Source organism: Miniopterus natalensis, chromosome 11 (assembly GCF_054644295.1).
Source record: "Miniopterus natalensis isolate mMinNat1 chromosome 11, mMinNat1.hap1, whole genome shotgun sequence".
Taxonomy (NCBI): Eukaryota; Metazoa; Chordata; class Mammalia; order Chiroptera; family Miniopteridae; genus Miniopterus; species Miniopterus natalensis.
Genome location: NC_142091.1, coordinates 67822601 through 67848532, shown reverse-complemented (window position 1 = coordinate 67848532; position 25932 = coordinate 67822601). Strand labels below are relative to the sequence as shown.

The 25932-nt window shown below is 56.7% G+C and overlaps 2 protein-coding genes across 14 annotated transcripts in view; one reads left to right on the top strand and one right to left on the bottom strand.

Annotated features, from left to right (window-relative positions):
• The first annotated feature begins 167 nt into the window (after positions 1–167).
• MYBPC3 (myosin binding protein C3) lies at positions 168–16945 on the top strand. Its single transcript, XM_016203956.2, has 33 exons — positions 168–192; positions 1266–1532; positions 2314–2439; positions 2519–2611; positions 2694–2842; positions 3664–3781; positions 4254–4302; positions 4472–4501; positions 4681–4734; positions 5462–5482; positions 5743–5906; positions 6842–6974; positions 7230–7232; positions 7357–7481; positions 7568–7673; positions 7763–7929; positions 8310–8475; positions 9180–9286; positions 9372–9401; positions 10190–10329; positions 10585–10665; positions 11311–11470; positions 11790–11894; positions 11998–12186; positions 13247–13381; positions 13570–13737; positions 14455–14543; positions 14707–14902; positions 15150–15289; positions 15506–15665; positions 15778–15914; positions 16195–16502; positions 16783–16945. Exons 1-33 carry the CDS (start codon positions 168–170, stop codon positions 16943–16945), a joined length of 4104 nt encoding a protein of 1367 aa, XP_016059442.2.
• Positions 16946–17048: 103 nt separating this feature from the next.
• Positions 17049–25932, bottom strand: part of MADD (MAP kinase activating death domain) — a 36711-nt gene continuing 27827 nt past the window's right edge. For 9 of the 13 annotated variants that reach the window (XM_016204001.2, XM_016204002.2, XM_087821868.1 and 6 more), the window contains 6 exons: positions 23892–24056; positions 23572–23644; positions 23329–23435; positions 21227–21296; positions 19332–19378; positions 17049–19042 (listed from right to left, as the gene is read on the bottom strand). In XM_016204001.2, the coding sequence (XP_016059487.2) occupies positions 18938–19042; positions 19332–19378; positions 21227–21296; positions 23329–23435; positions 23572–23644; positions 23892–24056 (567 nt within the window). In that variant the 3' untranslated portion in view covers positions 17049–18937. Of the gene's footprint in view, positions 19043–19066; positions 19379–21226; positions 21297–23328; positions 23436–23571; positions 23645–23891; positions 24057–25932 lie in introns of those variants that run through there. The other 4 variants (XM_016203999.2, XM_087821862.1, XM_087821865.1 and 1 more) reach the window with 1 other exon arrangement.

Genomic DNA, 25932 nt, shown 5'->3' with positions numbered 1-25932 from the left:
CCCTTGCTCTCTGGAATTTGTCTATATTTAGCAGGTAGCTGGGAAGGAGGCAGATAAGGGGGGCCTGGGGAGGGGAAGGGCCCCTTATATAGTGGGGAACGGGTCCCTGCTAAAATCTTCTTCGGGTGGCCTGTGCCTGCTCGGTTGCTGGTTTGACTTCTCTCAAGATGCCTGAGGCCGGGAAGAAGCCAGGTAGCTCCAGGCCCAGGGTGGGGCTGCGGGTGGGGCAGGGAGGGCGGGAGGCCTGTACAATCAGGGGCAGGCCTGGGGTTGAGTTCCCGAGGGGGTCCTGCTGGGTCCTTTTCTAACTCAGTTGCTCCTTCCTATCCTGATGAGAGACAGTAACCAGGGTCAGGGGCACAGAGGGGAGAGAGCCAAGGCAGGAGGCCCCAAGGGCCGCTCCCTCACTCTCATGCAGCAGACCCTTCCCTGAGCCACCCACCTCCTTCTGCAACAAGGTTAGGCCTGGCTTGCCTTCTGGGAAAATGTCCCTGCAGGCAGGTGCCCAGGTTAAGTCCAGACTCGAGCAGGCTCGCTGAATCCTCCTGGTCTCAGTTTCCCCATCTATACAACCAGGGGTTGTGTTGGTTCTTTCCACCTGTGAGAGTCTCTGCTTTATGAGTCTGCACCCCTGTGGCCCCACACTGGCCACAAACTGAGGTTATGCAGACTCTCTGCTCTGGGAGAGGACGGCCAAGAGGCCCCTGAGCCTGGCCAAGGGCAGAGAAAGTCACAGCCTTTCACAGGACCACGGGGTCCTGGTCCTGGCCTGTGTCCTTAGTGAGGCTGCCCAGGGCAGGGTTCCAGCCCCCCAGCTCCAGCCCCCTCCCAGGCCAGCTTTATCTCAGTTGCTGATTTCTAGCCTGAGGCCCTTAGAGGACAAATTTAGCCACATCCAAGTAGGCAGAGTCCCCATCCCTCGCCAAGGGCCCCAGATGGTGGGGGGAAGGTGAGCACATCACTGGTTTCCCTGGGTAGGTTATCCAGGAATGCACTTAGCAAAAGTCTTGCGTGGAGATTAGGACCCATAGCTTGGGCTTTCCTGCCTACCGGCTGTGTGATTTTTGGTAAGCCCCTTAACCTCTCTGAGCCTTAGTGTCCTCATCTGAGAAATGGGCACAATAACTGCACCTACCTGATACAGCCGTTGGAGCATTAAATGAAGTGATGCCTTAAAGTGCTTATCACCGTATTTAATAAGAGGGGCTGCAGAGGTGGGGTGCCTGGGCAAGCCAGGGTCCCTGCAGCCTCTATTGGACCCTCAGTCTCAGCCTTCAGCAAGAAGCCACGGTCAGTGGAGGTGGCCGCCGGCAGCCCTGCCGTGTTCGAGGCCGAGACAGAGCGGGCAGGAGTGAAGGTGCGCTGGCAGCGAGGGGGCAGTGACATCAGTGCCAGCGACAAGTTTGGCCTGGCAGCCGAGGGCACGAGGCACACGCTGACAGTGAGGGACGTGGGCCCTGCTGACCAGGGGTCTTATGCAGTCATCGCGGGCTCCTCCAAGGTCAAGTTTGATCTCAAGGTCATAGAAGCAGGTAAGACCCTAGTCAGTCTTCCTTGAAGTTTGAACTTCTGGGGCTTTGAGAGGGGCAGCCCCACCACCTCTCCACTGCCCAAGGCATAAGAGGTGCTTTCCCACTCTCTTGCCTTTGCTTCGGCTGCGCCCTCTACCAGGAAAGCCCCCCCTTTTCTGAGACCAAGACTTCTCCGAGTGTCCTGGTGTGGCTCCAGCCATTGTGGAGGTGGGGGAAATTCAGAGATGAACAGTGCATAAGGCTGCCTCTGGCTGGACACCCACACACGACCTGCAGGCTGTGTGTCCCAGGGAAGCCCCAGGAGCTGCAGGCGTGGAGGGAGCCCAGCCTGGGGGCCTGGTCCAAGGCCAGAGCCTGGGGAAGCAAAGGAGGGATGGAGGTCAGAACTGGTCAGAGCAGACCCACCGGGCCCTGAGCACAGACGGTCGGAGAGGCGAGGGGAAGGCCAGGTGCAGGCTGACTCCCTGCTCTGTGTGAGCCACCCAGAGAGGGTGTCGTCCAAGTGAGATGCCTCACAGACAGTGGGTTCTTGGGCCTGATGCTCAGGAGAGATGGGGCAGAGGAGAGGAGAGGCTCCATGAGCTCACAGAGGTGGTGGGTAGAAAGGGAGAGGATTTAGGGAAGAGACAGGGCCATGGGGGGTAAGAGAAAGAGAGGGACCAGAAGAAGCTCTGTACACACTGTAGTATTTAATGAGTCTACAAAGAGTAAGGAGAGACCAGGGGCAGCAGAGGTCTCTGGTTAGAAGCTGCTCCACCACCCCCTGCCCCATCCCCTGCAGAGAAGGCAGAGCCCGTGCCAGACCCTGTCCCTGCCCCTGCCCCTGCCCCTGCTGAGGCTCCTGGAGTTCCCGGAGAAACCCTGGCTTCAGCCACTGAGGCAGAAGGAGGCTCCCCAAGTCCTGAAGGTGAGAAGGCTGGGCAGGGAGGAGCAGGGCCAGTGCGTGGGGGTGTCCCAGCACAGATCTCAAAGGCCTCTGCTCACAGGGTCAAGTTCAGCAGCCCCCAATGGCCCTGATGCCCCCGATGACCCCATTGGCCTCTTTGTGACTCGACCACAAGATGGCGAGGTGACTGTGGGTGAGTATGGGGCTCCTGCAGTCAGAGTGAGGAGGGGGGCAGCAGAGCATCCCCCAAGCCCAGGCTGTCACCATTTTTGCAGGCGGCAGCATCATCTTCTCAGCACGTGTGGCGGGGGCTAGCCTCCTGAAGCCGCCTGTGGTCAAGTGGTTCAAGGGCAAGTGGGTAGACCTGAGCAGCAAGGTGGGCCAACACCTGCAGCTGCACGACAGCTACGACCGGGCCAGCAAGGTGGGGCCCGCAGGGCACAGGAACTGGGGCAAACTGCAGTGATGGGGACACATGGAAGGGGGACATGGAGAGCCCTGAGAGGCACTGGGACACCATGAGACTGGGGGCACCCAGGGGGTGCAAAGAAGGGGCATGGGGAGTCTGGGAAGCAAGTTGGGGGGCCAAAGGCACATGGGGAGCATGGGGAAGCTCAGAGGGGGTTATGGGGAGCCACAGGGAATCTGTGGGACATGGGGAACTTGGAGGCCATGATAGTCTCAAGGGGGCGTAATAAGACTTGGGGGCCCAGGGAACTCAGGAAGGCTGAGGGACATCATAAAGCATGGGGTCACTAGCCAGTGAGGTATAAAGCCCCTGGATGGATGGGTATCAGAGCTAATGGGGCCCCCAGTGGCCAACCAGAGAAATTCATTATACAGACAAGGAAACCAAAGCGTGCGAGGTTATTGCTGGTTTGAGGTCACTCAGAGCCAGGCCTAGAACCTGCGCTTTGATTCCCAGTCTCTGTGAACCTAGCGCAGGTGAGGGGGCCTCTGGCAGGGCAGGGCCGACAATTGTGTGGGCTATGAATTGCACAAAAGTGCCTCAGCTTCAGCGAATGTCACTTGCCTGTAGCCATCGCAGATGTTATCACCACCCTGTGCCAGCAGATGGCAGTGTGCATCTTGAGAAGGGGCTCCTTTTGCTATTTACACAGAACTGCAAGGGTCCATTAACCTTGAAGGGTGAGAGGTTGGTGGCCGTTAGCCACCCCCAGTCTCCTTTAGGGGTGAAGGGCTTGTCTTCTGGCCCCCATCTCCCTTGACACCTCACCCCCACAGGTCTACCTGTTTGAGCTGCACATCACCGATGCCCAAGCCACCTTTGCTGGAGGCTACCGCTGTGAGGTGTCCACCAAGGACAAATTTGACAGCTGCAACTTCAATCTCACCGTCCATGGTGAGGAGGCCCTGGCATCTTGTCCTGAGCTCGAGCTCCCTATGGTCCTGTCCCTGCACCTGCTTCCATTTCCCAATACTGGGGGTATGCCTAGTCCTGGCCAGACAACTGCTGACCACATGCCCAGTGCTGCTCATGCAAGGGCATGAAGGAAATCCCTGGAGGCTTGCAGGGCTGGGCTGGGGTGACGGCCAAGTCTAATCTTGCCTGGGCCTCATCTTGGTGTCTGGGCTCCTGGCACAGGTGAACAGGTGAAGGGTGAGTGGAGAGATGAGCAGGAGCTCAACCACCTCTGAGGGGCTGGGGACCGTAAACTGCCCCCCTCCCTGATACCTCGACCCTGGCAGGGCTCAGGAGGTGGGGTCCTGGGGCAGATGCCCACTCTAAATGGGTCATGGATGGGCAGGTCTGTGATGCTGGGATGGCCCTCTCTAAAGTCCCCTTCCCGGTCATCTCTCTTTCTTGAACCCAGAGGCCATCGGCCCTGGAGACCTGGACCTCCGGTCAGCTTTCCGCCGCACGTGAGTGGCCATCTCTCCTCAGGGCCTGGGGACACCAGCCTTGCGGTTAGGGCTAGGCGTGATGTGGGGGGTCGGAGCTGGGGGTCATATGCGGGCTCAGGGCTGAAGTTGATGGGTAAGGAGAGCAAGGTCCCCTGGGCAGGTGAAGAACTGGGTCTAATTCCCACAGGAGTCTGGCTGGAGGTGGTCGGCGGATCAGGTATCCCCCCCCCCGTCCCTATATGCCGCGTACACAGACCCCCAGGTCTGAGATGGGCAGGGAGCCCCCATCTGGCCCGTGTCCCTTTCTTTCACTCTACTCCACCCCCCAACCTTCCCGGCTCCCAAGCCCCTTCTAGTCAGCTCCACTGCGGCCTCACTGGGGCTCCTTCCCCATAGTGACAGCAGCGAGGACGCCGGGATTCTGGACTTCAGCTCACTGCTGAAGAAGAGGTGAGCCCCCAGGTAGCAGCTCCTGGGGCAGGTGGTGAGGCCCGATTTCAAATGGTGCCACTGTGGTTTTCCAGCTGTGTGGCCCTGAGAAGGTCGCTGTACCTCTGAGCTGGTTCCCTCTTCTGTCGCATGGGACAATTGTGGTGCTGGGGAGAGTCAAGAGGGCTCTGTAGACATTATGTCCTGTGAACGAAGATCTTTGTAGCGTCCCCCATGCCCACCTCATGTTTCTGTCTGGATAGCTCACCTCAGTGGGCTCCGGGGACCCAGGAGAGCTGGGAGGGGCCCCAGTGCCGCCCAACCCAACTGACTCATGTCCTTGGTGTCTTCTTCCTCTCTCTCCCTGACCCTGCATTATGGCCTGTGCTGCTGTGGCCCAGAGAGTAAGAATTGGGGTCTGGTGCTTTGGGGCGGCAGGGCACTCGCGGGACCCTGTGCCCACCCCTGCCGGGGTGGGTCAGAGATGGGTGGGGCTGGTAATCAGACCTGAGTGGGAATCCCCAGTGACTGGAGGAGTCTCTAAGTCTCGGGTTCTCCTGACACCTACCTGTGAGGTGGGCAGGAGACCCTGCTGGGGCCAGTGGTGCATCACAGGTGCCCCGTAATGGAGGGGCATGAGCTCAGGGAGGAGGGGCGAGGGGAGGGTCCATGGGCTGTGGTCCCAGGTCTTTGTGGAGAAGTGGCCCGGGCCTCTAATGTGTCCCTTGCCTTTCTGCCCCACCTGGAGCAGCAGTTTCCGGACCCCGAGGTGAGTGCCCAGTGAAGGCCAGCACCCCTGTTAGGAACTCTTTCCTAGCCCCAGCCCCCATACTGAGCCTTAAGCCTCCTGGAACCCTGGAACTAGCTGGGGACCCGTGCCGGCAAACGCTGCCCCACCAGAAGGAAGGGGGCAGAGGGGACAGCTCCTTGGTCCTGGCCCCAGGAAGCCCCACCCCAGGGAGGGGGCTGCAATCCTGCCCTGGCCAGGGGTTATCTCCTGAGGCTTCAATGTGTGGACTGCGGACACAGGGACTCAAAGCTGGAAGCCCCGGCCGAGGATGACGTGTGGGAGATCCTGCGGCAGGCGTCCCCGTCCGAGTACGAGCGCATTGCCTTCCAGCATGGGGTCACCGACCTGCGGGGCATGCTCAAGAGGCTCAAGGGCATGAAGCGTGATGAGAAGAAGAGCACAGGTTAGCCCCCCTCCATGCACAGGGAGAGGGCACAGGCTAGCCCCCCACCACACAAACACATGCATGGAAAGAAAAGCCAGCTTAGCCCTGGAAAGAAGAACACAAGTCAGCCCCCCTCTTAAAATAAAAACAGGAGTGCCCAGGTTAGCCCCTTTTCACACAGAAAAAGAGAAGAAAAAGAGAAGGGCAGAGGTTAGCCCAGACACAGTGAGGACAGAGCACAGGTGAACTGTCCTCTCCACGTAAACACCAGGCGGTCCCTTCTTCCCCCGCCTGCCCTGGAAAGAAGAGAAGCCTGCTTAACGCTCCCCACACCCAAGGAAAAGGGAAGACGCCCATGTAGGCCAGAGAACCACCCCTGGGAAAAGAGACAGGCCTGTTAATCTCCCTCACAGGCAAACAGAGCAAAACAAACAGAGCAGGCAGGTATGAGCTAGACCCCTCAGCCCAAGGCAGGTCGGAGGAGGGGGCTTGGGCTCGCCCTTCCCCATCAAGGTGTTGACAGGTCAGGTGTCAGCCCCCTGGAAGGAGAGCCGGGAAAGCAGAGGCCTCACCTGCCCTCCAGCTTATAGGGGTGCAAAAACCAGAGGTTGCAGTTAAAACAGAGTCCAGAGGTAGAGAAGGTCCATTCATCCCATCACCTGCTTTCCTGCCAAGCTTCCGTTTTTCTGGAAGCTCCTAACCCTATCCCTGAGCTGAGCAGGTAGAGAGGCTCCCAAGGAAGACACGAGAACAAAGAGAGAGGCAACGAGGCAACAGACACACAGAACAGACAGAGATAAACAGTCACAGTGGAGACCCAGAGAGACAAAGGGGGGGCGGGACCTGGGCCCTCTGCCACCGTCTCTGTGGGGGGTGAGCCTCCGCACCAGGGCCAGCCTGGGGGGGGGGGAGCAGGAGCCGCAGGGTGGCGAGGGCTGAGGGGTGGTGCTCAGCCTTTCAGAAGAAGCTGCAGCCGGCCTACCAGGTGGACAAGGGCCACAAGATCCGGCTGACGGTGGAGCTGGCCGACCCTGACGCCGAAGTCAAGTGGCTGAAGAATGGACAGGAGATCCAGATGAGCGGCAGGTGCACCAGGGGCGGGGGCCAGGTTCTAGGGGGCTGGGGCGTGGGGAGGGGACCCTCAGGGGAAAGGGCTGTTCCCAGCCCTGCTCTCTGCCTCCCCGTTCATGTTCTCTGTCTCTGTCCGTCTCCCCTCATTTTTTACTCTCTGGGTCTAATTTCCCATTTTTCTGTTTCTACTCATCTCTGCTCCTCACTCTTTTCCCTTCGGTGTCGCTTCCTCCCATCGGGGACACACCAATGGCCCCTTCTGTTCCACAGCAAGTAAGGCCCAGATCCTGGAAGGCTTGGGGTGGGGGCCGGGGGTCACGGCAGGGGAGGGGGCGTGAGGGGGCACCGGGAGGAGAGGCCACGGCCCTTCCACCACTCTCCTGCGGCCCCTGCCCAGGTACATCTTTGAGTCCAATGGGGCCAAGCGCACGCTGACCATCAGCCAGTGCTCGCTGGCCGACGACGCGGCCTATCAGTGCGTGGTGGGCGGCGAGAAGTGCAGCACTGAGCTCTTTGTCAAAGGTGGGCCGGGGGCCCTGGGACCTTGGGACCCGGGGAGGGGAGGGCCACAGAGGGGCCTGTGTGTCACGCTCTCCCTGCCCTCACAGAGCCCCCTGTGCTGATCATGAGGCCCCTGGAGGACCAGCTGGTGATGGTGGGGCAGCGGGTGGAGTTCGAGTGCGAGGTGTCTGAGGAGGGGGCCCAGGTCAAATGGTGAGTGCCAGGGGTATGGGGACATGGGACAGGGCTGGGAGGCCTGGGGCACCCCCTGGCACAGCACTTGCTGCCCATCCTCCGGCCAGGCTGAAGGACGGGGTGGAACTGACTCGGGAAGAGACCTTCAAGTACCGGTTTAAGAAGGACGGCCGGAGACACCATCTGATCATCAACGAGGCAACGCTGGAGGACGCTGGGCACTACGCACTGCGCACCAGTGGGGGCCAGGCACTGGCCGAACTCATCGTGCAGGGTGAGGCCCATGGGGCAGGTTGGGGAGCACACGAGGCTCAGGGCCTTGGGTCCCGTCGGCCCCAAACCCCCCAGCCAAGTACAGGAATCAGGCAAGCCCAGGACTGATGCCTGTGTGACCTTGAGCAAGTCACTTTGACACCCTGAACTTCCCCCTTCTCATCTGTAAAATGGGGATACTGAGGTTGCCACCTCCAAGGGTAGTTGGAGGGTCAGATGGGCCTGGTTAACGCCACACACACACACTTGAGGCTCCTTCACATGCACACATGCATCTCACACATGCACACGTGTTTTCACATGTCCACCTGATCTCCAAGGGATTCACTCCCACACCCACACACGCCCTCCCCAGCTCACTGGCTCTGCCCTGTCCCCCAGAGAAAAAGCTGGAGGTGTACCAGAGCATCGCGGACTTGACAGTGGGCGCAAAGGACCAGGCCGTATTCAAGTGCGAGGTGTCAGATGAGAATGTGCGGGGCGTGTGGCTGAAGAACGGGAAGGAGCTGGTGCCTGACAGCCGGATAAAGGTGTCTCACATCGGGCGGTGAGTGTGCGGGGCTGGCCCCAAGGCAGATGGGACAAGCAGACTGGGACAGAGACAGAAACAGACAGAGAGACAGACACACAGAAAGACAGAGACTGAGATAGGGACACACAAAGAGACAGGAAGAAGCAGGCAGAGACAGAGGGACAGAGAAAGAGATAGAGACAGAGATAGACAGACAGAGATGGACAAAAAGAGATAGGCATATAGACAGAGACAGGACCAGGCTGAAATGGAAGGTAAGAAAAAGAGATGAAGAGAACTACAGACAGAAAGCTATGGAGAGACAGAAATGTACAGTGGGGAGTCCCTCAGAGCTGGAGAAGTAGTGAGGGAGGCAGACGGGGCTCAGAGCCCCCAGCCCTGCCCCCCGTGGTGACCGGGGCAGGAGGCCACAGGGGAGGCCAGCTCTGGCTGGGGGCCCTCACTCTCTCCCACTCTCTTACTCACGCCCCGAGCATCTGGCCTGGCCCGTGCTGGGCCCAAGGTCATGGAGATTAATGAGACCAGCCCCTGTCCAGTCTCCAAGGGCCCAGCCAAGGGGACACTTTGACCTGCCTACCTCTGAAAACATGTGAGGGAGCTGGAAAGTTCAAAAATAAACAAAGAAAGCACTTAAAACCCCAGGAGCCCTGGCTAGGGTGTCTGGTGAGGCCAGGGGTGTGTGGCCCAGTAGGACCCTCTGAGCCTCCGCTGTCCTGCAGGGTCCACAAACTGACCATTGACGACGTCACGCCTGCGGACGAGGCTGACTACAGCTTCGTGCCTGAGGGCTTTGCCTGCAATCTGTCCGCCAAGCTCCACTTCATGGGTGAGCTGCGCCGGGCTGGGGGTGGGCCCCCGGACGCTGGGCCCTGGCTTCGCCCTGGTGCTAGCTGCTCTTCTTTCTCTTGTAGAGGTCAAGATTGACTTCGTGCCTAGGCAGGGTGAGTCTCAGGGCCCCTGTGTGCCACCTCCTGGTACCCACCCATCCACGTCTCCCCTCCACTCACAGACAGGGAAGAACAAGGATCTGGGAGAGGGACCTTGAGACCCAGCCCCAGCCCTGCCACTCAGGACCATGGGCCAATTATAATCTCTCAGCCTCAGTCTCCTCATCTCTGAAATGGGGATGCTAATAGTGCCTCCTCCATAGGGTGGTAGATTAGATGAGATGGTGTGTGAGCTGTCAAATGGCAGCACAGATGTGAGATTTTATTATTAATTTTTTTTCTGCTTTTAGAAGTGTCTCTTCTATTTTTAGGTAAAACTTTAATCAGGCATCTTAGAATTCTAACTTCAGGAGAGTAGTTCAGGCTGAGGCATGCTCTAGAGTAGTGCTTTCCAAACTGGATTCACTTAATATAGGATATTCCATTCAGAAGGGTTCCATGATGAAGTAACTTTGGGAAACACTGAATACTTGCCCCCATGCCCCCTCTTGTGTGGTTAAGAAACATGCTTAACTTTGTTTAATCCAGGGTTTCCTAAATTATTTAGCCATGGGAGGTCCCCTCCCCCGCAGATAGGATGTTCTAGATCTTGACTGGGTGGTGGTTACACAGGTGTATACATTTGTGAAAACTCTTCAAGCTGTATGCTCAGATCTCGGCATCTTATTGTGTATAAATTACACCTCAGTAATGAAACAACCAGGGACGTGCTCCTTCCTGTCTTCCCCTCTTTCATGGGCCTCGGCCCCTTCCCCTTTCTCTGACCTCTGCTATGTCCCCAGAACCTCCCAAGATCCACCTGGACTGCCCAGGCCGCAAACCGGACACCATCGTGGTTGTGGCTGGGAACAAGCTGCGCCTGGACGTCCCTATCTCCGGGGACCCTGCTCCCACTGTGATCTGGCAGAAAACAGTCACACAGGTACCGTGGATCCTTCCTCCACTTCCCTATCTGTAAAATGGGTGGTTGGGACCAGTGCATGCTGGGACCTGTTCCCCACATGTGTATGCCCTAAGCAGCCTCTGACTGGGAGTGTGGAGATGCAGCTGACCAGGAGGTGGGCAGAAGGGAGGCGGGCAAAGGAGAAACAGGAGGCCACTGGGCAGGGATTCCCTCTGGGCTGAGTTGGCCACCTTCCCTTTCCTTCCCCTTCCTTCCCCTCTGCTCTGTTCCCAGGGGAAAAAGGTCCCAGCTGGGCCAGAGCCTGATGCCCCAGGGGATGCAGGTGCAAGTGACGAGTGGGTGTTTGACAAGAAGGTGAGTGAGGCTGAAGGTGGGACCAGGCTTGTTTGCACATGGTGCCCACCCTTGGACAAGGCCTCCGTGAAGGTACCACACCTGGTCAGCCATCCTGCCCCAGGCAGGGTCTTCACACACACACCACACGCGTATGTACAGTGTTTGCACCCTCCACACCCCAGGAAGCCCTCCTGAGCCAGCTTCCACTGAGTGCTTCCTCCTGGCTAGGCGGTGGGCTTCCCTGGCACCTTGCAGCAAGAGTAGCTGCTGGGGCTCCACTCGGGTCAGCTCCTCCTCCATGCACTGGGGGTCCTCTCAGGGCTGGTGGGAGCCTCGCAGTGGCTCTGTGAGGTCATGTTATTCCCATTTGGCAGAAAAGGAAACCGAGGCACAGATTGGATAAGTGATTGCCTAAAAATCCATGACAAAGCTAGAGCTCGAGCCCCTTGCCCTGGTGCCTTGCCCATGGCAGGCACTCAGTAATGGTTTTTGGACTAGGGGCTCACACGGGCCCAGGTTCCACTCTGGCAGTGCCTCCCCCGTAGACCCTGTGCTGAGCTTCCTGCCATCTTGGGGCTGTTGGCCATCTCAGAGGCTGCAGAAGCTTCTGGGGTCCAGTTTGGGCTCTTCCCCCCAACTCCTGCCCTCCCCCTCTGCTACCAGCTCCTGTGTGAGACTGAGGGCCGGGTCCGAGTGGAGACCACCAAGGACCGCAGCATCTTCACTGTTGAAGGAGCAGAGAAGGAAGACGAGGGTGTCTACACCGTCACGGTGAAGAACCCTGTAGGCGAAGACCAGGTCAACCTGACAGTCAAGGTCATCGGTGAGGCTGGCTGGCCGGGAAGACAGAGGGGCAACCAAGGAGGGCCCATCCATTTACTCATTTAGTCATTCAACAAACATCGAAGGACAGGCTCTCAGATCCATGGGGAGGACTGGGACTAGGACAAGGGCGAACATGGGCAGTGGGGAGTCATAAGGGTTGGTCATAGGCTGGCGACCTGATCAGAACTGCTTTTTAGAAAGGTGGCTTTGGCTTGGCGGGGGGGGGGCAGCCTGCAGCTGTTGGTTGGAGCGGTAAGGGGAGAGCAACATTGACCCTGGGCCTGGGCAGGGCTGACGTGGGCCCACAACCCCCCCAGACGTGCCGGATGCCCCTGCGGCCCCCAAGATCAGCAACGTGGGGGAGGACTCCTGCACGGTGCAGTGGGAGCCGCCGGCCTATGATGGTGGACAGCCGGTCCTGGGTGAGTGCAGTGCACCAGGGCAGGTCCGAGGGCAGGGGGTGTGAGGGCAGGGGTTGCGGGGGTGCCTGGGCCCCAGGCCAGAGCTCCTGCGTTGCTCCATCAGGTTACATCCTGGAGCGCAAGAAGAAGAAGAGCTACCGGTGGATGCGGCTGAACTTCGACCTGCTGCGGGACCTGAGGCATGAGGCGCGGCGCATGATCGAGGGCGTGGTGTACGAGATGCGAGTCTATGCAGTCAATGCCATCGGCATGTCCAGGCCCAGCCCTGCCTCCCAGCCCTTCATGCCCGTTGGTGAGCCTGCCCCGCCTGGCACGGCCCTCATGCCATCCCCGGTCAAGGGACTCAACAATAGCAGCTGCTGTGTGGGCGGCCACCCCACTGGGCATTTACATCCCTGGTCTGTGATCTGAAGTCGGGGTAATCCTCTTCATCTCAGAGATGAAGAAAGTGAGGCTCTGAGAAGTTAAATGACTTGCTCAAGGTCACCCCGCTGGTAGGGGTGGAACTGAGGCTCACACCACTCTGACCCTTGGTTTACCTTCTCGAGGCTCACTTTTCACATCTATAAAAGAGGGGTAAGGACAATATCTACTTCATAGAACTGTTGTTGAGATGAAATGAGATAGTGCAGGCAGAGCATCTGACATACAGTAGGTGCTCAATAAGTGGTCGTTGTCCCGTTCCCCCCTCCCTTCAACCAGGGTTTGTCATGTATGGGACAGGGTGAAGGTAGTGGGTACCTAAGGGTCCAAGGGACATCTGTCTGTGGGAAGGGCACTAGACCAGGAGTTGAAGACCAGGTTTGTAGAGCTGGTTCCATCACACCCAGGAGGGCCATCTGGGGTCATCTCCCCCTGAAACCTCAGTTCCCTCATCTGTATAATGGGTTTGAAAGGGTAGCACAGACACTGAAGGTGTGGCGGGTTCTCAAGGACACCTGTCCCTACCAGTGAGCCTTTGGGGGCAGCTGTCTGAGGCCCCCTCCCTGGGCTGGGCTTGGGAGATGGAAGGAAGGTGATACCTGTAGAGAGAAGGGTCCAGGCCTCTCTCTTTAGGGACTGACTTCCAGGTTGCTCGCTTTTTGTCAGCTCACCTAGTCACAGAGAAGGAAGCTCCCATGTTTCCTTAAGTTACATTGTGGCATCGCTATTGGACAGAAGTGGCTCCTTCTAAGCTCTTTGAGTTCTTTGGGTATCTTCTCCTATTTGGAGCTCTCCTTTGTAATTGCTGTTTTTAAGCCCATCTAGAGACACATCTTTTAACAAAGCTGAAATATTTCTTGAAGTGCTTGAAAGCCAGCCAAAGGGGAGGTTCCTGTGGCTCAGACTCTTCTCTGCCCTCCTCTGCCCAGGCCCTCCCAGCGAGCCCACCCATCTCGCGGTGGAGGATATCTCAGACACCACCGTGTCCCTCAAGTGGCGGCCTCCGGAGCGCGAGGGAGCTGGAGGCCTGGACGGCTACAGTGTGGAGTACTGCCAGGAGGGCTGTGAGTTCCCCTGCCCAGCCTGGGCCCGCAGCCTGTACCCTCCTCTGAGCGGGCCCCCAGCCAGGCATCTGACCCTGCTGGGTCCTATCTGCAGTGGAGGCCCCAGCCAGCCACCAGGGGTAGGGCAGCAGGGTGGGGTGTCCATGTTGACACTGCCTGTGGTTTTGCCTTCCCACCCCTGCCCTCAGGCTCCGAGTGGGTGGCTGCCCTGCAGGGGCTGACAGAGCGCACATCAATGCTGGTGAAGGACCTGCCCACGGGGGCCCGGCTGCTCTTCCGGGTGCGGGCACACAATGTGGCAGGGCCTGGAGCCCCCGCCACCACTAAGGAGCCCGTGACGGTGCAGGAGATACTGCGTGAGTGCCCCTTGTGCAGTCACAAGACCTGCCACTGACACCCTGGCCCTTGGGGCCAGTGGAGGTGGGGACAGAGAGGCCCTCCTGGGGGGAGGAGCTATATGCCAGGCAGGGACAGGAGGGGTAAGAACCTTTATCCAGGCCCCAGGCCCAGGGCAAACGTGTGCGGAAAGTGTCCTCTTGGTTTCCCATGTCAACCCCAGTCTGGAACAGGGAAAATGTCGGTCATTATGCCATTGTCTTCCAGCTCTGCTCTGTGAGTCTCTCATCTCCAACAGGTAAATATTGTCCATGTGCTCAGGACTGAGCAAGGATGCCACTCAGGGTCAAATTGGCCCATCTGGGATCCCCTTCCCAACAAAGGATCAATTGTGTAAAGACTGGTCTTCAAAGTGGAAAGAGACAGCAAATTGGGTTGTAATGGCACAGGCCGTATGGTCCAAAAGCCTAGATCTGCATCCTGGCCTGTGTAACCACAAACAAGTCATGCACCCTCCCTGATGCCTGCCTCTTGTAGTGGTGTGGTGAGACTCAGGTGCAAGCAGGAGCTTTGAGTCATTTGGGGCTGGGGTAGGGGGAGCTAAGGGAGGGGACGGCCCAGGAGGCAGCATTTTCCTTAGCTGCAGCCCTCTGGGCCCTGCCTCAAGAGAGAATGGAGCTGTGTGGCAAATCAGGTCTTGGGTGGCTCTTGGTGAGCCACCCACTCTGTACCCACAGAGCGGCCACGGCTTCAGCTGCCCAGGCACCTACGCCAGACCATCCAGAGGAGGGTTGGGGAGCCCGTGAACCTCCTCATTCCTTTCCAGGTAGGGCTGGCCCCCTGCTCTGTCCTGCAGTGTATTGCTCATGCCTGGGAGATGGATATGTGTCAGGGCTCAGCACACTGAGACCTCACCTGGGCACATGAGGCTGGGGGGTGGCGGCCTTCAGGGAGAGCCAGGCTTAGGGGTGAGCTGTCCTTCCCCACAGGGCAAGCCCCGGCCTCAGGTGACCTGGACCAAAGAGGGGCAGCCACTGACAGGTGAGGAGGTGAGCATCCGCAACAGCCCCACGGACACCATCCTCTTCATCCGGGCCGCTCGCCGCGCCCACTCTGGCACCTACCAGGTGACGCTGCGCATCGAGAACATGGAAGACAAGGCAACACTGGTCCTGCAGATTGTTGGTGTGTGGCACTGGGGCCTCCCTCTAAGCCATTCATTTCCCATCCCTGAGCTGAGCTGCCAGGGCCCAACCCAGAGCTTCACGCCTTCTGGTCCTGGGGTCCCTCCTCTGAGATGCACAGGGCCCTGCAGAAGGTGGCAGCCAGGCCCAAGCTGGTGGGGGCGATGGGGCCCCTGGAGCCAGCTGTTCTCTGCTCCTGCTCTGGCAGTATCAGGAGGGGGTGTTCCAAATGGGTCTGTCTCCTGCAGACAAGCCAAGCCCTCCCCAGGACATTCGGGTCACGGAGGCATGGGGTTTCAATGTGGCTCTGGAGTGGAAGCCACCCCAAGATGATGGCAATACAGAGATCTCAGGTTACACGGTACAGAAAGCTGACAAGAAGACCATGGTGAGCCTGGGGTCCTGGGCCCCCCACATACACCTTTCCTAGAGCCTGGCAGACCCAGGTCTCAGCTGACCCTAGAATGGGCCCACCTCCCACCCTCCCTCTATGATCTGGTTCCCTCCAGAGTTGGGGTACAGATACCAGGGGTACCCAAGAGAGGCCCCTGGTAGGAAGTAGGGCTGCCCCCAGCCCGACACCCCTCCCTCTCCTCACCCGCAGGAGTGGTTCACGGTCCTGGAGCATTACCGCCGTACCCACTGTGTGGTGTCAGAGCTCATCATCGGCAATGGCTACTACTTCCGGGTCTTCAGCCACAACATGGTGGGGCCCAGTGACCAAGCTGCCACCACCAAGGAACCTGTCTTCATCCCCAGACCAGGTGCTGTACCTTCACTCCCACCCCTGGGAAGGTGGGGCTGGGAGGCAGTGGGCACAGGGAGGGGGGCCCGGCTTGGTGTGGCCCTCTTGGTACAAAGCCCTATCACCACCAGGCATTACATATGAGCCACCCAACTACAAGGCCCTGGACTTCTCCGAGGCCCCAAGCTTCACCCACCCCCTGGTGAACCGCTCCATCATCGCCGGCTACAATGCTACTCTCTGCTGTGCCGTCCGGGGGAGCCCCAAGGTAGAGAACTTCACGCCCAGGTTCAGGCAGACCCAGGAGGCAGGACTCTGATGCTCCAGCCTCGAGGAGTCCACTCCTCAGCCTGTCCCTGCTTTCTCTCTGCCTGTCCCTGAGCAGGACCCCCACATTCTCCTTTGGCTCTCTGTTCTCAGCCTTGGGCATAGTTTGGGGCTCCGGCTGGAGCCCCCGGAGTAGAAACACAAATGCCAATCTCCCTACATTCCTGCCAGGTCCTCCCAACCTGAAACAGTCTCCCTCCCTCCTATTGCATGACTTACAGCCCAAGATTTCCTGGTTCAAGAATGGCCTGGACCTGGGAGAAGACGCCCGCTTCCGCATGTTCAGCAAGCAGGGTGTGCTGACCCTGGAGATCAGAAAGCCCTGCACCTATGACGGGGGTGTCTACGTCTGCAGGGCCACCAACTTACAAGGCGAGGCCCAGTGTGAGTGCCGCCTGGAGGTGCGAGGTGAGGAGCCCACTGGGCCAGGGCCTGGGGTGCTGGAGAAGGCAGGGCACGGGCTGGACTCTGCTATTCTGGGCCAAGCAGCTGCTCTGGCTGAAGGAGCCATGACCGCCATGTCCAGATGGTACTGGCTTCTGGGTTCTGCTGCTGCAGCTGCTCCCCAGCATTTTGGGAGGACATGTGGTGCTGGAGGCGCAGCGCACACAAAACGGCCTCCTTCTCTCCTGCAGTGCCTCAGTGACCAGGCCAGCTCCTCGGGACAGCCAGGTATGTACTCCGGACCACCAAGGCCCAGGGCGCAATCAGAGGCTGAGCTTTGGCACTTGGAACAGGGGTAGCCATCAGGAAATGGGGGTGCAGGTGGCTCTTAGTCCAACTCACTCACAAGGGAACCTGTGTCACAGGTACAACCGGATGCCAACCATGTGCCAGGAGCGGGGAAGGAAGCTGGACAAGCCTCCTTCCTGTTGTGGATATGTGTGCAAGTGTGTACCTTGGGGCTGGCTGGGAGCATCAGTAGGGCAGTGTATTGACAACGAGCAGGCCTGGGGGGACTATGCAGATTGACCTGCCGGAGCTGTTGGAAGCTCTCAGATCTTGGGGGCAAGTGCAAGTGGTCTCAGGAAATGATGGCTGTGGATGGTCTTTCTGGCCTGTCATGTTCTCTCTGTGTATAAGGGCAATAAAAGATCAATGTAATCATTGAGACCTGACTCTTCCTGTCCAACGTACCTGTTTTCATACAAAGCACTTAGGGAAACTTAGTTTACTTCACAGCAAACTAAAGCAGAAGGGTTCAGCGAGGCCCAGAGTGGAATCCTAAATTCAGAAAACATTAGTAGTGGAAGGAAGCTCAGTCTTCCCCCACCACCTACACTCTTCAACTGAGGGAACAGAAGAGCTGTGTCAGCCACAGAGCCAGCAAACCAAGGTTCTCCGCCTGGTCACACATGCTCAGTACTATCTTTGTTCTGGTGCCCCTGGGTCAGCAGCCTGGATGTGAGGCAGTGCTGGGTTCTGTGCCCATAGGGCCTGGAACAGCTGCACCAGGGGAAGCCAGCAGGTCTCAGAGGTGCCCTGATAGTGTAATGTAGAGGGTCCTTCCTGCCCAGGGAGTACGAGGTTTTCCCATGGTGTAGGAAAAAAAACTCCATGAAGACTAGGCCCAGGGTTGCTTCTCAGAGTTCTACCCAACCCAAGACACTCCTGGCCAAGATCCCAACACTCTGGGCTCCAGGTCCTGGCCGAGTCACAACACTCTCTGGATCACACCTGTAAGGAACACTGAGAGCTGGGACCTAGTATCGGTTTTTCCTTCCCTGCTCAGGAGTAAGCAAGTTTGGCTGCTCTCTCTAGTGGCCAATACACAGCACAGCAGCCCTCTGCAGGCCCTATTGCACCACAGGGAAGGAAGCTCCCTCCCACAGCCTCTCTGGGAGCCCAGGAAATGTGGGAAGGAGCCCTGCTGGGCCAGCTGGGTGGGAGGCAGGGGCATCAGCATGCCAGAGCTCAGATGGGCATGATCTCGTCTCCCTGCTTCCTTCAGACCAGAGGTCTCTCTGTAGAATCCAGGGTCAGTCTTCCTCAGGCCCCGGCTGAGAGGAAGTATCATTTACTGCCAGGAGCCCAGGGAGAGTTAAGGACATTTATTTCACATTCACACGCCTGTACATTTTCTATAAATAATGTGGAGCTGAAATAAATATGTACAATCATTTCTTGCCTACTCCCAGACCCTCTCCCCCTCTGGCACCCAGTGCCAGGAGATGCTGCCGGCAGACACAGGTGTGTATACTGAACCTGGCTTTGCCCACCCCTTTGGGTTCCTGGGCACAGCACCCAGTGGTCCCTGGGAGTCTCCTGGCCCCAACCACTCTGTTCTCCTCTGCCTAAGGCAAGGAAGACCACAGGCAAAGAGCTGCTCCGCTGAGTGGTGGAGGCCATAATAGGCAGCAGCAGGACTGTGGCCCAGGGCAGTAGCTGCCGGCTTAGGAAATGCGTAAGCAAGGAGGCTGCCACTCACTCTGCTGCCCCTTGACTCTCCCTCCTTCTCCCTGCCCACCCCTGGTGGGGAACCTCAAGCTTCCCTCACTCCCCACAGACTGGGGCTACTCCAGGCGCCTGCTTGTGCTGGATCACAGAGGACAGAGAGCCAGAGTCCTGCACCGGGAGGTCACAATGCCAAGGACACCAAACCACAACACAAATGTCTCAAGGACACATAAGAGTGGATTCACACTGGCCTATACTCCAAGAGTTCTTAGAAGCCAATGGCCACACACACACACACACACACACACACTCTTGAGCCCTGAGGGAACAGTAGGCTGGTCTTCTGGGGGTGCCAGGGAAAAGGCAGAAGAGACTAGCTTGGCCCTGTGATGAACACACTAAAACACACTGACAGGGACACATAACTGAGAACCAACTAAGCCACGCGAGGGGCTTGCAAAGGACACGCACACGTCACCCACGTCTGGTCATAGCAGCATCGTGCACTTGGGAACAGCAAGAGGCAAGGGGTGTCCCCTGCGTTGGGGCAGCCTTAACCCCCCTCTATCAGCTAGAGACGGGCCGGGGTGGGGTTCTGAGATCTTCCTCACTGCTACGAACCGCAGCCACGTATGAGAAGAGACACAACACAGAGTAGCAGATCTCGTGGGCCTATAGGGGGAGAAAACCAGACAGGTCAACACTACTAAGACCCAAACCTTCACACGTGGAGATCTGCAGAGCGTGAAACTCCTGCCCTAACCCGGGCTCAAGCCTAAGTCAGGCCTCAGAGCTGACCTGTTCCAGCTTCAGCTGAAGCTTTGGCATCTAGACCAGATTCATCTCTCAGATCACTCCTCATTGCCCCTCCCCCTGTGCTCTCAGAGGGCCCCCCACTTCTGTCCGAAGGTCCCAGGAGCCCTGTGCACACTGGCTCATCAGGATTGGGTGGCACACTCACCATCGGTGTCTTGTACTTGTGGCTCACCACTTCTTTAATTTCAGGAACTAAAACCGGACGGGCAAAAGACAAAACAGAAAGTTCAAAACTCAGAGTAATAGTGCCAGCTCTCCCAGGCGGCAGCGCCCGGCACAGGGCCCCTTCCCCTCGGGGGCCTCTCCCAGTGGCTGCAGCAGCTCAGGCTACAACAGCTTCTGTCCAGCCCCTGCAGGACGAGAGGACACATCCCCAAACACTGCCCTCTGAGGTCTGCAGTGGCTCCTTGCTAGAGGCCATGACTCTACCCTCTTCTTTGGGAGCCCCAGCAGGGGAGCTGGTTAGTCTCACCAGCTCTGTCACTGCTACTGTCCAGGGCCCCTGACAAGCACAGGAGGGTAGTCCCAGTTTGGGCTGGGAGAAGAGAGTTTTCTAGCCTGTGTCACACCTTGCTGACACGCCCGAGAACTCATCCCTGCCCCCAGCACGAGACTCTGGTCGTGTTAAGCACAGTTCCCTGTACTCCCAGCCCCTACACAAAGCGTCCTGAGGCTGAAGATGTGGCGTGATACTAAACCCACCAGACTTGTACGTTTCCTTCCCTGAGTGGCAGGAGAGGCCCGGCCCGCCTGTGTGAGGGAGAGCGTCAGAGGGCTCTGGAGCAGACACACCGAGCAGAAGAGACAGGCGAGTACAGCACCCGGGAGGAGGTGACAGGGAGCATCAGGCAAATACACACATGTCCACAGCCCACAATGCAAGACTAAGAGTTGCCCCGGCCCAGCCATGCAGGGGTTCTGCTTGGCCAGAGGAAGGAGTAAGGCCCCCGGGGCTCAGCCATCATCGTGGCCCCTGGAGTTGGGAGAAGACCGGCATGACATCCCCTGGGGGCCAGAAAGGTAGGATGAGAGTTGGCCACACCTCCTCCTGACCCTGGGACATAAATTTGGGGGACCCAGGGTTAACAGGGAATAAACTCATCAAAGGCGGAGCAAGAAGCCCAGGTCTTCTCCTGAGTCGGAAGATTCCCCCAAAATCTCTCTCTGGCAGAAGAGAGGGAGCAAAACCTCAGGACCAGTGAGCCAGCTTGAGGGTGGAGGGAGGCTGGGAAGGAAGAGGTGGGGAGAGAAGATGCACTGGCAACTGAGCAGCTGGTTTGGTTGAAGGGAGCCCGCCCCGCCCACTGCAGGGCCCAAGGCAGGGGGCCTGGGGAGAGGCAGCGGAGCTGGCAGTCACTTTACCTGCTGGAGAACGGAGGTTTTCATAGCAGCGACGAGGGGCACAAAAGAATGAAGCACAAACAGCAGGAACTCAAAGCCCCAGGGTGAGAACCACTGCACTACATGTCGGCTTGGCTGGGGGAGGCTGGCTCCCAGTGTCCAGCTACAACTGCCCTGGCTGCCTCTGGGGCCCACTAGGCTTCTCTGCCTGCTAGAGTGAGTGAGTCTGCCTGGACAGCCACGCGCCCCTCCTCCAGCACAGAGGCTAGGCAGACACCAGGGTGGCACCGGGGTGCGTGGATGGTGCACTGGGCTACTTAGGAGGATCGCAGCAGGAGACATGAACACAGCAGAGCGTGGGGACTGCCCGTCTGCTCTGCCCCAGAACTTTCTGACCACCAGCTGGCCAAACGAGGGGACTTGGTGCTAGTTCATCCCATCCTTGTAGTGCCGCCTCTAAACTCTAACCTGGACTACACAGCCACTTGCTCTTCTGGGACCCACTCCCTAGCCACCACCATCTCTCTCTTCTTTCTCCCCTTCTCTCATCTCAGGGTTCTCTTCTCTTCCCTATCACTCCTGCCTCTCCAGACCTCTCTGCAGAGGCTCTTCTCTCTGCCTCTAGTCCCTCTTCTGGAGCTCCAAGGTTTGAGTTACTGCCATGTGAGTCCAGACCTAAGAGCAAAATAGTGTAATTACCAAATTCCTCCAGGACAAAGACGCCTCGGACTGTATTGCACTTTTTAATGTGATTCAGCTCTATGAAAACCTGCAAGAGAGGGAGGGAGGTGGGGTAAGGCCCAGAGGCTCCTCCTGCCCCACAAAGCCCACTCTCCCAGCTACAGCCCCACCCGCACACGGAAAACCTATTTCCCAGAGGACAGAAGAATCCACACACACACAACTCAAAAGCGCTAAGAAGCGAAGACAGCAGAAAGGGCGTGTACCTTCCGCTCCTGGCCGGAGGAGAAAGCATGGGAGAGAAATGCAGGCGTTAGTTTCAATGGTCAAACCCAACCCGAAGGCCCCTCTGCTGGCTTGGGCTGCCCGCCCGGACCCCGTGTCCAGGGCAGCGTTTGTGGGACACTGTGCCCAGGGGTCCCCCTCAGCCCATCAGCTCTCTACCCTTCCATGCATCCTCCTCCGGCGCAGAGGGCTGGCACGGGCGGCGCAAAGCTCCCCTCAGACTGTCCTCGGGGTGGAGGCGCTGCTATCTTCCTCGAAACAGGATCCAGGCTCTCCCAAGAAGCACGAAGTGATGAGAACAACAGCTACCACTCATGAGCACCTACTAGGAGTCCTACAAATACTGCCTGCAGTCCTCCCACCTCTGTGGCACAGTACAGAGCTCTGCCCTCACTTTACAGATGAAGACACTGGGGATTACAAAGTTTATTCGCCCGTGAATAGCGAAGCTGGGCTCCGAATCCAAGTCAGTCCTGACTCCAAAGACCGTGCTTTTCCCATTTGTCATCGCAACTGCGTACCTCCCTCGGAGGGTCCCAGGCTTCCTCAACTCCGACTGTTCTGTGGCAGAAGGTGCACCCCACCGCCCTTATCTCATTGTCAGTCGGGTCTGATGTTCCCTCTCTTCTGGGGCAAAGCCTTAAACTCCAGACCAGCTCATACATGCTTTGTAAGTTAGACGTTAGGTCCGTCCAAAGGGGCCATATACCAAGTGTGGGACCCAGCAGAGGGCATCTAGGAGTTAATGAGATCTCATCTTCAGAAGGTGAGGCATCAGAGGAGGCCATAGCACTAAAATGTGGTAAGAAGCCTGCTCCCCAAGAAGTGCCAGCACCTTCACAGTCCAGAAAAGTACTTAGGTAAACCCCTCTTTATATTACTAATAAATATACTATTGAAAACACACTGCCATCACATCAAAGCTGCCCAGCCAGGTTCCTGAAGAACTAGAAGGGCAGGTGGAGGGAGAAAGCACAAAATCCAGCTGTTCACCTCCCCCGAGTATCTGCTGCCTGGCCAGGAGTTGGGGGGCTTCACACACTTGGATCTGGCTCCAAGCCTCAGGAGAGGAACCAGTGTATCTGGGAAGTGGACAGGAAGGCACTTGTGTGAAGAGTCAGAAGTGGGAACGGACCTGGGATGATGCACTGGCCTCAGAAAGGAATTAGCTCAAGGAATGTTCACTGAGAGAAAAAGTAACATTGTGTTAAAGACCAAGAGAAAGAAGGAAGTCAGCTCCTACTGTGGAATCACAGTGAGGGAAAGATGAATCCTGAAGTGTACCCAGTCAAAAGAAGCGGGTGGGCCTGTGGGGCAGGGACAGAGTGGGGACACTCGGAGGAAGAACAGAGTAGGTAGAAGAATCAGCAGGAGAGAAAGCACACACACACTCCGGATAGGACAGATACCAGCTACTCACGCACACACGCAAACTTACGCACACCACACACACACAAGCGAGGTCACCTGGTCTTGATTCTCAAAGCAAAACCACCAAGCAAAAGCACACCCTGGGAACAGGGAAGGCAGACACTGTGCAAAGAAGGGCCAAGCGAGACGCTCCCACTCACACTGTGCTGTCTCATGAGTCTGACGATGGAGGCTCCCTCTCTTCTCCAGTCTCCCATATAACCTCCCTGCTGCACCTTCAAGGTGGCTGTCAACGTCACTGTGCCCTCCTCTGATCTGTCTCTCTGGTCTAGCTGTTCCAATTCTCCCAATGCCTCAGAGGCCCTTTCTCATGCTAGCTGGGAAAGCACTGGGGACCTTAACACTGATCCTATTGCAGATGGAACAACAGGGCTAGGAAGCCCTGTGCTGCCACTTGCACCTACCTGGTTGTGCATGAACTTGAGATTGATTCCTTCTAGGGTGACCTGCAGCAAGCCACCCTCACCAGTCTTCATGTCCTGCACAGGGAACTCGCCACCTAGTTCAGGCCCTGTGGTGAGGGAGGAGGTGATCAGCTGGCTGGGAGGTGGGGCATCCCACAGCCTGACTTCCTGGCCAGGCCTCAACATGAGTAAAAGCTGATGAAAATAAATGGAAGGCACGTGCTCAGGGAGTTCTCTTCTCACCAGGTTTGATGCTTTGCTGTCGGGCAGCAGCACGCTCCATGCTATCCTTCACGCAGTAGTACAGCTCCCGACACTGCGGCACAGGGGAGAGAGCTGCCGGTCACACAAGCCTTCCAGAGTCCCCGCCCTCTACTCTGCCCACAATGGCTGTTGCAGGCCTGGGCCGATGCCTGGAACTCAGAGACAGCTTTACAAATCCCACACAGCAGTTAGAGGCAAAAGTGGGGCTCCAGACATGGATTTTGAAATTTTAACTTCCGTACGAGAAACTCAACACTGCCCACAACGCCGACCCCCAGCCCACATGGAGGTCACGGTACCTTCTTCGTGTAGAATTTGTTGAGCTGGGTCTCAGAGCCATTTCTGCGCCACAAGCACAGCACCTTGGTCTTGGGACAGTAGGTCATGTTGATGAGCTTCTCATACCACCAGCGCTCATACACGGTCCCGATGTTACTACGCAGCACCACGCAGTCGTCACACACCTGGAGAAGCAAGAGCAGTTCAGTGGTTCCCGTCCCGTTGGGTCTCTTGCATCCCAGGCCACACTACACTGCTGGGACAGCTGGTTCTGGGAGCATCCCGTGGGCAGGCTCTCTGACTTATGCTCACAGTCTTCCTTAGATGGAGACAAACACTAAACTGCTGGACACTTTGTCCACCAGGTTTACTGAAAGAAAAGAAGTCATTGAAAGGAACCTATAAGCAGGAAGGAGGCTCACTTTTCACTTCCATCAGTGTTTATTACCTCTTACATGCTCTGGATTTAAAATATTCAGAGGACAGCTCATGCCTCCACTTTACCACCTCGGGAGTCAGGGGATCATGGCAGGCTTAACCAAGGAGATAAAAAATGGAACCAACGAATTTCTAATCCTGGCTCAGCCCTAGTTTTGCATAAATCTTTATTTTTAAAGATTTTTTTTTTTTTTTTTTGAGAGAGAGAGAGGAAGAGAGAGGGAAAGAGAGGGAGAAACATCGATGTGAGAGTGAAACAACTGGCTGCCTCCTTCACGCTTCCTACCAGTGATCAAGCCTGCAAGCCTGCACGGGATGATGAAGTCAACAATGCTTCAACCAACTGAGTGATACCTGCCAGGGCTATCCCACAGAAATTTTCATGTGAGTATAAAAAGATATATGTTCAAGAATATTCAGTGAAGCATTGTTTAAAAAATATATATATATAGGTGGAGCCCTGGCCGGTGTGGCTCAGTTGGTTGAAGCATTGTCTAGTACATTGAAAGGTCACAGGTTCAATTCCTGGTCAGGGGACGTGCCCAGGTTGTGGACTCAATCCCCGGCAGGGGTTGTGCAGGAGGTTGCTGATTTATGTTACACTCTCACATCAATGTTTCTCTCTCTCCCCTCTCACTTCCTCTCTTTCTAAAAATCAATAAACTATTCTTTAAATAAGTAAAAATAAAATCCATGAATGTGAAAATCAAATTCAACTAAGCCAAAAGGAAACAACTTATGAAGAAAACATGGCCATTTCCTTTTTTTTTTTTAAATGTCTTTATGGATTTCAGAGAGAGGAAGGGAGAGGGAGAGAGAGAGATAGAAACATCAATGATGAGTCATTGGCTGCCTCCTGCACGCCCCCGACTGGGGATTGAGCCCTCAACCTAGGATGTGCCCTGACTGGGAATCGAACCTCGATCTCCTGGATCATAGGTCAATGCTCAACCGCTGAGCCACACCGGTCAAGTGGCCATTTCCTTTTTAATCCTGGAGTAAGGAAGAGTTTTCCAAACTATGACTCAAAATTCAGATGCCATAAAAGAAAGGACTAATGAATTCAACCACATAAAAGTAAAAAATTCTACTTGGCAAAACATATCACAAGCAAGATTAGAAGACTACTGAGGAACTCTACAGTGAGTAAATCAGGCTGCCCACATCTGAACCCACTGACCACTAGCAGGGTTGACCATGTGAGCCAGCAGGAAATAAATATACAGTACCATCTATGAAGCTTCTTACCAAACTATTAAATCTAAAACTGTTCAAACCTCTAGGTTGAACTACCAGTTTATAAGAAATCCAAGTGATACAGCAAAAAATTTAGAACAAGATACTCCATAGGGCAAATTTCTTCAAAAAAATGACTGATAAAGCGGGAAGGGGACTATTATATGTAAAGAGATAGTTCAGTCATGTCAACCAAAATTATAAATACACTGTCCCTCTAATCCAGCAATCCCACTTCTTGGAATTCTTAGATAAACCTGCACATGTATGAAATGAAGCAGGTGTAGCATCATCCATAGAGGACTATTAGCAATAGCAAAAATCTGGAAGAAAACCAAGGGTACATATATACCGACTGGTTAAATAAACTGTGTACAGCCACACAGT

Bases quoted from the DNA above. Each gene is read 5' to 3' on its own strand.
- MYBPC3 (XM_016203956.2), top strand. From the start codon at position 168: ATGCCTGAGGCCGGGAAGAAGCCAG. The intron at 5,483-5,742 runs GTGAGTGCCCAG...CTGCGGACACAG, and splicing joins AGCAGTTTCCGGACCCCGAG to GGACTCAAAGCTGGAAGCCC. The intron at 15,666-15,777 runs GTGCTGTACCTT...TATCACCACCAG, and splicing joins TGTCTTCATCCCCAGACCAG to GCATTACATATGAGCCACCC.